At 39.5% G+C, this 14,347-nt stretch overlaps 1 protein-coding gene across 1 annotated transcript; it reads left to right on the plus strand.

Annotated features, from left to right (window-relative positions):
• The first annotated feature begins 4,505 nt into the window (after positions 1-4,505).
• Positions 4,506-11,102, plus strand: DEFB118 (defensin beta 118). Its single transcript, XM_008529308.2, has 2 exons — positions 4,506-4,654; positions 10,162-11,102. Exons 1-2 carry the CDS (start codon positions 4,597-4,599, stop codon positions 10,470-10,472), a joined length of 369 nt encoding a protein of 122 aa, XP_008527530.2. The 5' UTR covers positions 4,506-4,596; the 3' UTR covers positions 10,473-11,102.
• Positions 11,103-14,347: the final 3,245 nt, after the last annotated feature.

Here is a 14,347-nt window from a genome sequence, read left to right on the forward strand (position 1 = left end):
CATAATGAGATGGAAAGAGATTCCATGCACATAGATTGGAAAAATAAACATAGTTAAAATGTCCATACTATCCAAAGTAATCTACAGTTTCAATGAAATCCCTATCAGAATCCCAATGACATTCCTCATAAAAATAGAACAAAGAATCCTAAAATTCATATGGAGCAACAAAAGACCCCGAATTGCTAAAGCAATACTGAGAAAAAAGGACAAAACTGGAGGCATTACAATCCCTGACTTCAAAATGCACTATAAAGCCATAGTGATCAAAACAGGATGGTACTAGTACAAAAAGAGGCACACACATCAACGGAACGGAATTGAAAGCCCAGAAATAAAACCACACATCTACGGACAGCTAATCTTCAACAGAGGTGCCAAAACTATACAATGGAGAAAAGACAGTCTCTTCAACAAATAGTGTTGGGAAATTGGACAGCCACATGCAAAAGAATGAAAGTAGACCATTATCTCATGCCATACACAAACATAAACTCAAAATGGATCAAAGACTTGAAGATAAGTCCTGAAACCATAAAACTCCTGGAAGCTAATGTAAGTAGTACACTCTGACGTTGAACATAAAAGGATGGTTTCGAATACCATGTCTTCTCAGACAAGGGAAACAAAAGAAAAATTAAACAAGTGGGACTTCATCAGACTAAAGAGCTTCTTCAAGGCAAAAGAAACTAGGATCAAAACAAAGAAACAACCCACCAATTGTGAGAAAATATTTGCAAACCATATATCCAACAAGGGGTTAATCTCCATAATATATAAGGAACTCACACAACTGAACAACAGAAAAACAAACAGCCCAATCAAACAATGCACAGAGGATATGAACAGACATTTTTCCAAAGAAGGTATAAAGATGGCTAACAGGCACAGGAAAAGATATTCAACATCACGAATAATCAGGGAAATGCAAATCAAAACTACAATGAGATGTCACCTTACATCCATAAGAATGGCTATATCACCAAGACAAAAAATAACAGTTGTTGGAGAGCTTATGGAGAAAAGGGGACCCTCATACACTGCTGGTAGGAATGCAAACAGGTGCGGCTACTATGGAAAACAGTATGGAGATTTCTCAAAAAAATTAAAAAATAGAAATACCATATGATCCAGCTATCCCACTACTGAGTATTTATCCGAAGAACTTGAAATCAACAATACAAAGAGGTGTATGCAGCCCTAGTTAATTGCAGTGCTATTCACAATAGCCAAGACGTGGAAGCAACCCAAGGGCCCATCGACTGATGATTGGATAAAGCAGATGTGGTATATATATACAATGGAATACTATCCAGTGATTAAAAAAAAAGACGAAATCATCCCATTCACAACCACAAGCACGGACCTTGAGAGTATTATGTTAAGTGAAATAAGCAGACAGAAACAAACACCATATGATTTCACTTATTTGTGGAACATAAACAAACTTACGGACAAAGAGAACAGTTTAGTGGTTACCAGGGGGAAGGCGGGTGGGGGGTGGACACAAGGGGTGAAGGGGCACACTTATATGGTGTCTGACAAATAATAATGTACAATTGAAATTTCACAATGTTACAAACTATTATCATTACAATAAAATACTAAATTTTTTTAAAAGATAAAAATGCCAAAAAAAAAAAAAACTACTTGAAATATCTAGAGATAAATCTAACAGAGGATATGCAAGATCTGTTTAAAACTATAAACATTACGGAATGCGGTTCAGAAAGACCTAAGTAAGTGGAAAGATATACTGTGTTTACGGGTCGGAAAACTCATTATCTTTAAGATGTCAGTTCTCCCCAAATTGATCTATAGATTCAATGCAATCACGATTGAAATAGTAGCAGTATTTTTTGTATAAATTGACAAACTGATTTTAAAATTCATCTGGAAATGCAAAGGATCTAGAATGGCCAAAACAACTTCACAGGTGGAAAGAACTTCGACGTTATAGTAATTAGGGAGTTACAAATCAAGATCGCCATGAGATAACTACTGCACACCCACTATGATGGCTAAAATTAAAAAGACAGATCATACCGAGTGTTGGTAAAGACGTGGAGGAACTGAAACCCTCATCCATCGCTGGTGGGAATGCAAAGTGGTACAATCACTTTGGAAAACAGAGTGGCAATTTCCTAATAAATTAAACTGACACCCACCATGTTATCTAGCCATTCTACTCCCAGATGTTTAACCAAAAGAACAGAAAGCATACGTTCATACAAAGACTTGCACAAGACTATTCATGGTATCTTTATTTGCAACAGGCAAAACCAGAAACAATCCAGAGGCCAGCCCCCTGGCATAGTGGTTAAATTCATCATGCTCCACTTCAGCAGCCTGGGTACACGGGTTTGGATCTCAGGGGTAGACCTACACCACGCGTCAGCCACGCTATGGTGGCAACCCACATATAAAGTGGAGGAAGATTGGCACAGACATTAGTTCAGGGCTAATCTTCCTCAGCAAAAACAAACAAAACAAACAGCAACAAAAAAGAAATGATCCAAATGTCTGAATGGATAAACTGTGGTATATTCATACAGTGGAATACTACATAGCAGTGAAAAAGAGTAAACTGTGAAACTTGTTACAACATAGATTAAATCTCAAAATCATTACCGTGAATTATAGAAGCCAGATTTAAAAAGAGAGTACACTACATGATTACATTCATATAAAATTCTGGAAAATGCAAGCTAATGTATGGTTACAAAGCAGATCAGAGGTTTCCTAGGGATGGAGGGCAAGGGCAGGCAGAGGCAAGAGAGAGGGATTCCAAAGAGGTAAAAAGAATCTTTGAAGAGTAGCAGATATGTAAATTGTCTTGATTGTGGTGAAGTTTTCATGAGTAAACATGTCAAAATTGTCAAGTTGCATTCTTTAAATATGCACAATTTGTTGTTAATTATATTTCAATAAAGCTGCTAAAAAAATAAGATGACCAGCTTTCAGCAAAATGAAAGTCCAATAGATGGTGAAAAACAACTAAGTAATATCCTCCAGGTATGTTTGTTGATGGATAGGACCTCAGTTTATCCCTTAACAAGAATGGGTGAATGTGGGCACAGGGCCATGGACTCACTGTGATACCATGGACAGCGTCCACTTACCTCCTCCCTTGTAATGGGCTCTTCCCCTTCAGGACGCGTTTTTTTAGAAATTACGCTCCTCCCTTCCCGCCACCACCATCTCAGACATTAGGACAGGATCTATGAATTGGAGTGGAATCATCCAATGTTCCTACTTTTCTATAGCATGACAAAAAATGATTTTTCTCAAATTCTTCCATTTAGAAAGGGTCAGGAATCTCTCTCATCACTAGGGCATGGGAAGACACCGTTCATAAAATTACAAATGTAGATTTTCACGCTTCAGTGGAACCAGAAACGCTACTCTTTATCCCATGTAGAAATTCCCCATATTCCGTCACAGCCTCAGCATGACAAAGTCAGTTACAAAATAGCCTCTACTTCTCTGAGCAGTCATGTCCTAGTAACAGAGCTCAGCCTGTTAGAAAGTACTAACCTAAAATTAATTTGGAAATAGACTATCACCATCTTGGGCACTCCACATGGGGCCATCCAGAAGAGAACAATTTTCTCATCCACGTGACAGCCCTGCTAATTCCTACAGACTGTTCTAGAGGTATGGTCATCTATCCCAGAAGGGGAAATGAGCAACTTCCTCTAAAGCTTTACAGGGACATATAGCCCCAAGCAAACAAGATGAAGTAAGAGTTGATACAGGGTGAATATGGAGCTAAAAGAAGGCAGGACTAGGCTGACTCCAGGGGTCACATGGGGGTTCTGCATCCCAAAGGCAGATCTGAATGTCAAGGCCTTCACAGATGACTCCCAGACCTCCAACTGTCCCCAGGGTGCCCTTGTCAAAAGTAGCATCCCAAGTTACTGCAGAGCTGCCTTGAGTGGAGAGCATTTCTGAGTTAACATCCCCCTTTCAGTCCTATTATAAATTATCTCCCTCAAATTCTGCAGCAAGCCAGCTCTATTATCTTGGGCAAGTCACTTCCCCTGGGGGGTACATGTGTAAGTGAGGGATTTGGACTATAGATAGATATGTGTTCATTACCTTTTATTTCCACAAATTTTCGCTGAGAATGTGCTTTGTGTCTTGGGATTCAAAAATGAGAGATGCGATCATTACTCTCGGGAATCTCATACTCCAGTGGGTTTAGACACACAAGTAAATAGTCCAAAAGTAAGCTTATGCTAGAGTCAGAGGGACTGTGAGCAAAGAAGACAGGACCTCAATGAGAGGCCTGAGTAAGCCAGGAAAGATGTCCTAGTGTGTAAGACCTCCCTCTCCGTAACTGCAGTCCCTTCCTAAAAGCCTGTGACTTATAATGCTCTGTGTGCCCTCCTGATGCCTGTGTATCAGATGCTCAATTGATTCACCAGCCAATAGACTGACGTTCTGCATGGATTAGCTTTTACATTTCTGTCCAGTTCAGTGCCTCATCCCTCTGCCCCCACCCTAGAGAGGCCAATAAAACTGTAGTTGATATTCACACTGCACAAAGTGTTCTGGACTCCTGGATTCACTGCCACCTACTTCCCAAGGACCATGAAACTCCTGATCCTGGCTCTTGCTGCCCTTGTATTCCTACCACAAGTGATCCCAGGTAATCAGAACCCAGGGAAGCTGCAAAAATGGAGATAGAATGGGCTGTGGCCCATGGAAATTCCAGTGTGTCACTATACTCCCTATCTTGGGTAGCCCTGTGGCCCCCACATTGGGACCATGTCCCTCGCAGAGGTAGAAACTAAGGGTAGGATAAGTCTCTTAAGGACAATAGACAGGGTGACCCCAACATCCAGAGCTGTCCTTCGTCTATATTCCAAGCTGCCACCTAAAGAACCAGAGGAAAGCTTGACTCACTTCAGTTCTCTTTCTAGCTTGTGCCAGCTCTTGAAAATGATTCCCAAAGCCCACTTTCTTATGTTTTCTTGGCCCTAAGAGTCCTATTACAGCTTTAAATGAGATCCTTTGGGGTTTTTTTCCTCATAATCTTGAGTTTGGTGAACAGGTCAGAAAATATCTGCAGAGCTGTCATGTGAAAAATAGAACTGACCTTTTTTCTCCTTTCTACAAGGAAAGTCTAGGTAGGTTTTTGATAACCATTGCTTTTTTTAAGTATATTTAAAGTCATGGCCAGAACTTTGAAATTGCTACCGAAGAGGACCGGAATAGTTTCTTATTCAAAATACCCTGCTCTCTCTTTTGTTCTATATATGTCAAGGTACATTTCAACGTATGAACAAAGTCATATAAAAATGAATCTAAATATTTCTGTTTTATAGAAAAGCAAGCACACTATATACATAGTTATACAGCATTCTTCTTTCACTTAATAATGTTTTGTCATCATCTTTCTATGTCACCACCTAAAGATCTGCATCATTCTTTGTAAAGTTGTAAAATTCCACTGTAGGATAAGCCATAATTTACGTACGGTCATTTGGGAATATCCTACTTTTCTAACAGCACATCAGTGAACATACTTGTACAAGTGTGTTCACATATTTGGACGAGGATTTACATAGAATAGATTCCTTCAAGTCAAATGACCAGGTTACAGGTAGGTGTAAAATATTTTACTCCATGAATTCCTCCCTCATATATGCCTTTCAGGACTCTGCTGGTAGAAATTGCTGGCTTTCGGGGTTTTGAGTAATTCTCCAGTTGCAATTCCAGAGGCAATCAGGGACAATTCTGTACAATCCACATGGGGCCAGTCGTGTCTGCTTTGAGCTCTGTTGAGGGTGTTGAGACTAGGAAAGAGACAGATGTGAAAGCTTTGGTAAAAGCAATCCATGAATCATGGAAACAAAGAGCACGTGGAGAGTGAAGGAATATTCCATGTTCTGGGGTTTCAAGTCTGAGTGTTCTGGTAAGAGACATACATTTGCAGGCATCCCTTGGAAGGAGTAGTTGAGACGATGAAAGAAGCATAGTCTTCATGTTTTATCTTGGACAACCCTAACATTTAAGAAAGAAGAATAAGGATCAGTTACATTTATAGGGAGAGGGAATCTGCATACCTCTCACCAACAGTGCAGGAGGTCACCACATCTCCCTAATCCCTTCAACACTCAGCATTATTTTTACCAGTCAGATCAGTATAAAGTAATATCACATTGTTTCTTTAATTTGCATCTCTTATCCTGTGATCAAAATATATGAATGGCTTCCTTTCAATGACCTGCAAGACCCTAAGTGATCTCAACCTCCATTATATTTCTCCAATTCCTCTCTACCTAATTTATTCTACAGTCACCATAGCCACCTTTTTTTGGGTGGAATAGATCGTGCCTCTGGGCCTTTGTACTTGCTGCTCCTCTGCCTAGCACACTCTTCCCCCAGTTAGTCTGGTAGCTCACTCTCTCACTTCCTTCTCAATGAGGTCTTTTACTACTTCCCTTCTAATCGCACACTTCCTACCCGCATCCCTGCTTCACTACTCTCCATAATGCTCATCATTTGTATCTAGCTGTATCTAACATAAAAAATGTTTTACTTTCTTCTCTTACTGTCTCGTTTATTGACTCCTGAAAAGACTGAAATCTCCATGAGAGTAGGAAGTTTGGCTTATTTTGTTAATGGATGTATCCTCTTGCATCTTGAACAGTGCCTCAAATAAACATTTGTTGAGTGAAAAAACAAGTGACTCCACTTCTGTTAACTGCCTATATATATCTTTTGCCCATTGTTTCTACTGGGCAAGTGATGCCTCCTTGCTGATACGCAGGAGTTCTTTATCTATTTTTGATATTATTCCCCAGTCAGCTTTAGTCACCGGGTATATTTCCCCCTAATCTGTCATCTCTCTGTTTATGAACTTTGTCCATGGTATGTCTTTCACTGAACAGAAATTCTTAATTCCGATCTTATCAAATTCAACAATTTTTTGCCTTGTGAGTTGTGCTTGGTGATTTTGTGAAAGAAGTTCTTCCCCATTCTTATGTCTCAAAGGGAATCTCTGACATTATTTTCTAACAACTTTTCAGCTTTGCCTTTCACATGTAGATCTTTAAGACACCAGATAGAATGCGTAAATCCCTCTTATTTTTCTCATGGAGTGAGCCAATTTTCCCAATGCAGCATGCTAAATAATTTATGCTTTCTCCACTGACTCATGGCGCCATTGTTATTGCATATTAAGTTGCCCACTTAAGCGCGGATCTATTTCAGCTGTCTATTCTGTTCTGTTGGTCTATTGTTCTTGTGACAATACTGTATTTTTTTGTACACCATGGCTTTATAGTCTGTCAGGGTCTAGAAAGGCAAACTTTTGTCTTGATTTTTTTAAGTAATCTTCGCTATCAGTGGCTTTTATTTTTCATTATAAATTTTAAAGTAAAATAATCAAGTCTCAAAAAAGTCCCACTGGGATTTTGATTAGAATTGCATTAAATTCATGGATTAATTTAAAGGAAAGTGAATCTTTATAACAACTAAGTCATTCCATCCAAGATCACATCTTACTCTTCGAGTTTTAAAATGTATCCCATAGAGGTCTGGAGGATTCTTCGTTTAAAACAAGATGCTTCATAGCTATGCTATGTATTTTATTTTCCAGTTAGTTGTTGTATAGAGAAGTGCTATTGATTCTTGTAAGTTGATATTTCATCTGACATAATTACTGAACTCACTAATTATAATAATTTGTTGTTTCCTTTTTATGTTATAATCATGACTGCTAGAATGAGTGACAATTTTCTCTCTTTCCTTCCAATCTTTGTACATTTGTTTTGTTTTTGTTTTTCTTCCTTTAAGCTTTGGCCAGATCTGCCACTATTATTTTAAATAACAGCAATAATAGATAGTATCTTTGTTTTCCTGACCTCAGTGGGAGTTAGTTTCCCCATTAGATAATGTTAGCTCTAGAATTTGATACATAGCCTTCACCAAATTAAGGAAATTCTCTCTTTTCCTGCTTTGCCTAAGGTTTTCATCATAAGTTTCATAAGTAAGTTTCATCATTTTTCTGCATCAAATAAGACAAATCTATTACTTTTCTCCTTAACTCTGTAAAGGTGGTGAATTTCGTTGATAGCTTTTCTAATATTGGATGGTATTTTGCATTTGGAGTTAAACCCTACCTGATCGCGGTGTATTTTAATATCCTGTTGAATTCTGTTGGCTAATACTTTAAGATTTTTTTTTTTTTTTTGAGGAAGATGGGCACTGAGCTGACATCCGTGCCCTTCTTCCTCCACTTTGTATGCGGGACCTACCACAGCATGGCTTGTTAAACAGTGCATAGGTCTGCTATGCCACTGGGCTGGTCCCTATTTAGGATATTTTTGAATCTATATTCATAAATAAAATGGGCCTATAATTTTCTGGTTTTAGAATCAAGATTATACTAGCCTCATAAAATGATGCAGGCAGCTTTCCTCTTTCTCCCTGCCCCACCCCCTATTTTCTGCAACATTTTATATAAGATAGTATTTGGATCGTCTGTGAAATTAGTGGAACTCGCCTTTAAAATCGTCTAGGGTAGCAGTACTATTCACAATAGCCAAAAGGTGGAAGAAACTCAAATGTCCGTTGACCGATGACTGGACAAAATGTGGCATATACTTGCGATGGAACATTAGTCAACCTTAAAAAGGAGGGAAATTCTGACACATGCTACAATGTGGATAAACTTTGAAGACATGATGCTAAATGAGATAAGCCAGTCACAAAAGGACGAATATTGTATGATTCCACTCATATGAGGTACTTAGAGTAGTCAGATTCATAGAGAAGGAAAGTAGAATGGTAGTTACCACAGGAGTTGGGGAGTAGGGGTTATTTTTTAATGGGCACAGAGTTTCAGGGTTGCAATGAAAAGAGTTCTGTGGATGGATGGTGGTGATGGTCAGCATAACCCTATGAATGTACATAATGCTCCTGAACTGTACACCTAAAAATCGTTAAGATGGTAAATTTTGTTATAAATATTTTACCAAAATTTTAAAAATCATCCAGGGCTGAGGCTTTTTGGAAGAAGAAGTTTTTCAATGTTATTTCAACTCCTTAACTGGAATATTTTTAAGAATTTACCCATTTCATCTAGGTTTTCAATTTTATTAGTGTATAGTTGTTGATAATTCCCTTGTTATTTTTAATACGCCTTGTGTCTTCATTTCACCATTTCACTGTGGATATTATTTTTATTTTCCTCTTTTTTCTAAACAGTCTTTCTATAAATTTTCTGATTTCATTACTTCCAACTTCATTATTTCTGACTTTATTACTACTCTTCCAACTTGTTTTATTTTTCACCATATTATTTAATTTCCAAATACATGAGATTTTTAATTCTAATTTTATGGCATCTGGTTGGTAAACATAGAAGGTATAATATTAAACACATAGAAGCTACTGAGGTTTTTTGTACCCCGAAAACTTGCCACATAAAATGTAGTCCGTGGACTAGCAGTACCGGCCTCACGTAGAGGAATGCTAGGAACGTGGAAACTGAGACCCTGCCCCACCAGCTGAATCAGAATCTGCATTTTAAGAAGACCTCTGTGTGATTCATACACACATTATGAAGTTTAAGAAGCACTGGCCTAACACCTGAGCAAGCGAAGCATCTCACCTAGGAATGCCTACACTATTCTAAGGTTCCAGTAATCTTCTATTTCTTAATCAGAATGCGGGTACATGGGTATTCATTTTATTATTATTCTTGAAACCGCACAGGTATATTGTATATACTCATTTGAACGTATATTTTGCAATAGGATGTATTCAAAGGAATTTAACCACATGGGCTACAAACAATGCAAATAATCACAGTGACAACAAGACGAACACTCTTCATGTGGGTAGCTTCCCACAGGCCCTGGTAGCTTCATTATAACTAGCTCCAATTCCTTGTGACTAGCAAGTTTCTTTTCATTTATGGTAATGTTCATCTTACTCTCAGAAAAGTTAAAAAATTGGCAGATAGGAGGTAGGGGACAGATATTTTTAGAAACATGGTATTTACCAGGCCTGAGCTGGGAGCCTGACAGCCATAGTGTAGTTATAACCCATGAAGTTGTTATGGGATGTCAAATACACAGTCATGCTTATAAAATTGAGAGCATCAGTAACCTAAAATCAGTGGTCTTTCCTTTTATCATTCAGCCTATAGGGGTGGAAAAAGATGCTGGCACAAGCGGGGACACTGCAGGAAAGTCTGCAAAGCTGATGAAGTGGTCAAATCAACCTGTAAAAAGCATCAAGCCTGCTGTGTTTCAGTCAAGAAAGACAACAAGCAAGAGGCCATTAACAAGAAAATTCCCATCACTACACCTTCAAATTTTATTGAGTACTATGTAACAGTATTTCCCACTACAGTCAAATTTGACATAGACATCACGAACAAAGAAGATGAAAATTATGCCACGGAAGTGGGAACTCTGACCCCTAACACAAAAGTCCATCAAAGTTCTTGACTTCCTCTCGGCTGTGTCTCACCCCTGTCCTTAGAGTGATGGACTAAATCATATAGACAAAGCACTGAAAATACCCCAGTGACCCACTCCTGCCCTCCATCGATCTGTAATTCTAGAGAAACATAGCTGTGTAAGGAAGTCCAAAAATTTCCACTACTTCCAGTGGTAAACACCTCAGTGCTTTTCTTGAAATTTCAAATTATTTCCACGACAAGTTTTAACCCATTTCTAGTGTCCTCTGTTTGCTGGTGACCTATACACAGCTTAATTGCTTAGTTAAGTATTCTAACGCTTAGCTTTCCATTTGTCCTTCTGTCTTCTCAACAACTGTTTCGGGAAGGGATGTGCCTTGATGACAGTATAAATGGTCACTACCAGGGGAGAAGAGGAGAGGGAGGCGGGTCAAACAGGTGGTAGGGCACATGTATGTGGTGATGGATGGTAATCAGTGTTTGGGTGGCGAACATGATGTAGTCAACACAGGAACTGAAATATAATGGTGTTCACCTGAAATGTATATAATGTTACAAAACAATGTTACCTCAATTTCTAAAAACTCAGAAAGAATAAATAAATAAATAAATTAGAGTTCATCATAATTCAAAAAAATAAATAAATAAAAATTCTAAATTCCTGCATTTATAACAGTAACTTGTAGGACACTGAAAGCCTTCTTTGTAACAGACACCTCCGGTGAAAGCATCCATTTGACTACTAGTGAACTTTGGTCCTAAAGCCACATACAGTCGTTCCTCAGTATCCGCGGAGGAGACTGATTCCAGGACCCCCACGGATACCAAAATCCGTGGACGTTCAAGTCCGTTAGTTGTCCCTCTGTGTCCCCGATTGGTTGACTTCGTGGATGCGGAACCCGCGGATATGGAGCGCCAACTGTATTATTGCTCACTGTAGGCAACAGGCTGGCTCAGGTGTGAGCTACGAAGACTCCTTTTTGCCCCAATTACTTCAAGGTTGGAATGGAAGCTCTTGAAAGACTGGCTTCGGTGGCTGATTTCCTTGACCAAGCCTTGCTCACACACGAACATCCAAGGGTAGAGATGGCCTCTTAATTTTGGGTGAAAAGATGGTTCATTTTGTCCACCTGGTTGCTGAGAGTTTTATTTGTCTCCCTTTAGTGGCATAAAAATATCTTCACAACTTGTCCTCTTCCAGAGAGGTCCATCCACATAATTCTACTGCACACCTCATTGTTACAAGTCTTGCTGTTTCTGAAAACCTGACCAACTGGCCAGTCAACCCATCGCTGTCCATGAATTACTATAGATCCATACCTTAGACCATCCCTCCTTCTACTGAACGGATTTTCCTTACTCACTGTCTAATTTCAGGGCACCTCTAAATCAGGTTATATGCAGCACTCTTGTCTGTGCTAGCATATCGTGTAAACTGCTCCACAAACCTGGCCTTGCTCTTTCATCCTTTGTTAGCTAACCATGGGAATTCCTGATGACACCATTAGTGTGTGATAAAGGAGAGACAACGAAGCAGCATCTGAGCCACCTGCTTCTGCAGATTCTTTATGCTTTCCAGATCTCTTCAGCCTCAGTTTCGAACATACCATTTCTACCTAACATTGAGGGGCTTCTTCAGAGGGATCAGCTAATACCCAATAGATGATGGAAAATTCAAATCTCATGAATTTCTTTTTTTCAAATTGTTATTAAAATTATTATTACTAATACTTCTAACATTTGAAATCTTTGAAAGTCTGCATCTCCGGTCTGTCATTTCTGCTGGCCTTAATTCATGTGGCGCCTTGCTTCCTTGTGTGCTTTGGGATTTGGGTCTCTGCTCTGTGCATTTCCCTTGGAGCTTTATCTGAGTAGTTTAGTTTAGCCTGGACTTAAAGTCTCCCTCCTTCTCTTGCTTCTGTCAGACATCTTTGGCACTACTAGTTTACGACAACTTTAGGCTAAATCATCGCCTTGATCTTTTTTCAGATCATCCATATACTTACTGTGAGTTTAGCTAAAAGACTATGTGAGAGCCAGCTTGAAATTGTAAATTCCTGGTGATTTTTCTCCATATACGGAGCACCAAGGTTCACGACCAGGCAATTCTCCTTGAAAACATCTGGTGAAGGAGAAAGAATGCCGTATCTGCTTTCTCCTTACACAGCAGATATAACACTTTCAGGACTGAAATTTATGTAGAGGTCTCCTCTTAGACTCACATTTTTTCAGTCCCTAGGCACTGTCTCCTCTCCCCTGCCTACCCCCACCCTGGCCAAAGCCATGGAAATCAAATCTCAGGTCCACCCGATTCAGCAAATGCTTCTAAGACAACAGCCAGCTTCAGTTCCTGCCTCCAGAAAAGCACGTGGTTTCTCTTGAACTCAATATTCTTTACTCTTTTGCAAGGTCATGGATGCTTAAGAAGCTTTTTTGTATATTTTAATGTTGTTTTATATATTTTCAATGGGAGGGTTAATCTGCATGCTTAGACCATCGTTCTGCCAGAAATAGAGGTCCAGATCATAAGCTTTGTTGTTGTGAGAGGACGGGTGGCAGCACAGAAGGAAGGAGAAGAGAAGATTATTGTGAAAGGATGAAACCCACTCAATGTGTGAATCCAAAATGCTGAATGATTGCTTAAGGAAAACAGAGCCATGCTGCTCAGGCATAGGCTCAATAAGCAGAACAAAGTGCTGAACTTATATAGTGCTTGGGGGAAGCATTTGGGGGGAGTGGTGTTGGGAAGCGATGTGGGGATAGGTTGATGACAACTTAGACGTGTGTGCACCGAAGTGAATCCAGCACTGACTGGCTGACTTTCAAAGCATAATTCTGTCACCGAGAATTTGGCTTTCAGAAGTGTGTTCACTGAAGCAAGTTGTCACTGATCCATGAGAAAGGTTTAAATCCTTTCAAGGTATTTGCTTATCATCATGGCTATAGAACTGTCAGCCTTTTCCTAGGAATGCGGAGAGTTTTTATTTGCACAGAGAAGAGAAGCCTCAAAGGAATGACAGATGAGGAACTCCAAAAGATAAGGGAGGAGGAGCGGCCCAAAAGTTGGAGGAGAAGAAAGAAAGAGTGAAGACACAGAAGCAAACCAACTTAAGGTTTTCAAGGAGAAGTGAACCATGGTTGGAAATGCTACCAAGAGGCAGAGTGAGATATAAGTTGAGCAACAGCCATGAAACTTTCAAAAAGGAGGTCCACTGGTGAACTCGGCCAGGGCCAGTTCAACAGCACAACAGCAGACTGTAATGCGTTGAGGAAAGGCAGGGAAATGAAGATAACTGGCAAGTATAGCCACTCTCCTTTTGACAAAATTTGCAACTAAAGATGGAGAAAGCAGTAAGATATTAGTGGAGGTAAACATAAAAAGTAAAATTAGGATTTTACCTTGAAAAGCTAGAGTGGGTTGTAATTGGGGGCACAACCCTCCCAGATTTTCAGGAACTAAAAGACCTTAACAATCATCAAAAAGAACAACAGCATCCAATGTTTAAATTCCTTCCACAATAATCACCAAACAGGGACCAGCCCAGTGGCGCAGTGGTTAAGTTCACACGTTCTGCTTTGGTGGCCCGGGGTTCACTGGTTCACATTCCAGGCGTGGACTGATGCACTGTTTGTCAAGCCAGGCTGTGGCAGGCATCCCAGATATAAAGTAGAGCAAGATGGGCACGGATATTAGCTCAGGGGCAGTCTTCCTCAGCGAAAAGAGGAGGATCGGTGGCAGATGTTAGCTCAGGGCTAATCTTCCTCAAAAAAAAAAATCACCAAACAGATCTCCAGCCTCACAACTTGAAACCTTGATGGGACAATTTATTCTACATTATAACGGCTGGTTGGGAAGTTCTTCCATGCAGTAAGATATATTTGTCTACAAGACTTCCATCCACT

This window comes from Equus przewalskii, chromosome 21 (genome assembly GCF_037783145.1).
Source record: "Equus przewalskii isolate Varuska chromosome 21, EquPr2, whole genome shotgun sequence".
NCBI lineage: Eukaryota > Metazoa > Chordata > Mammalia > Perissodactyla > Equidae > Equus > Equus przewalskii.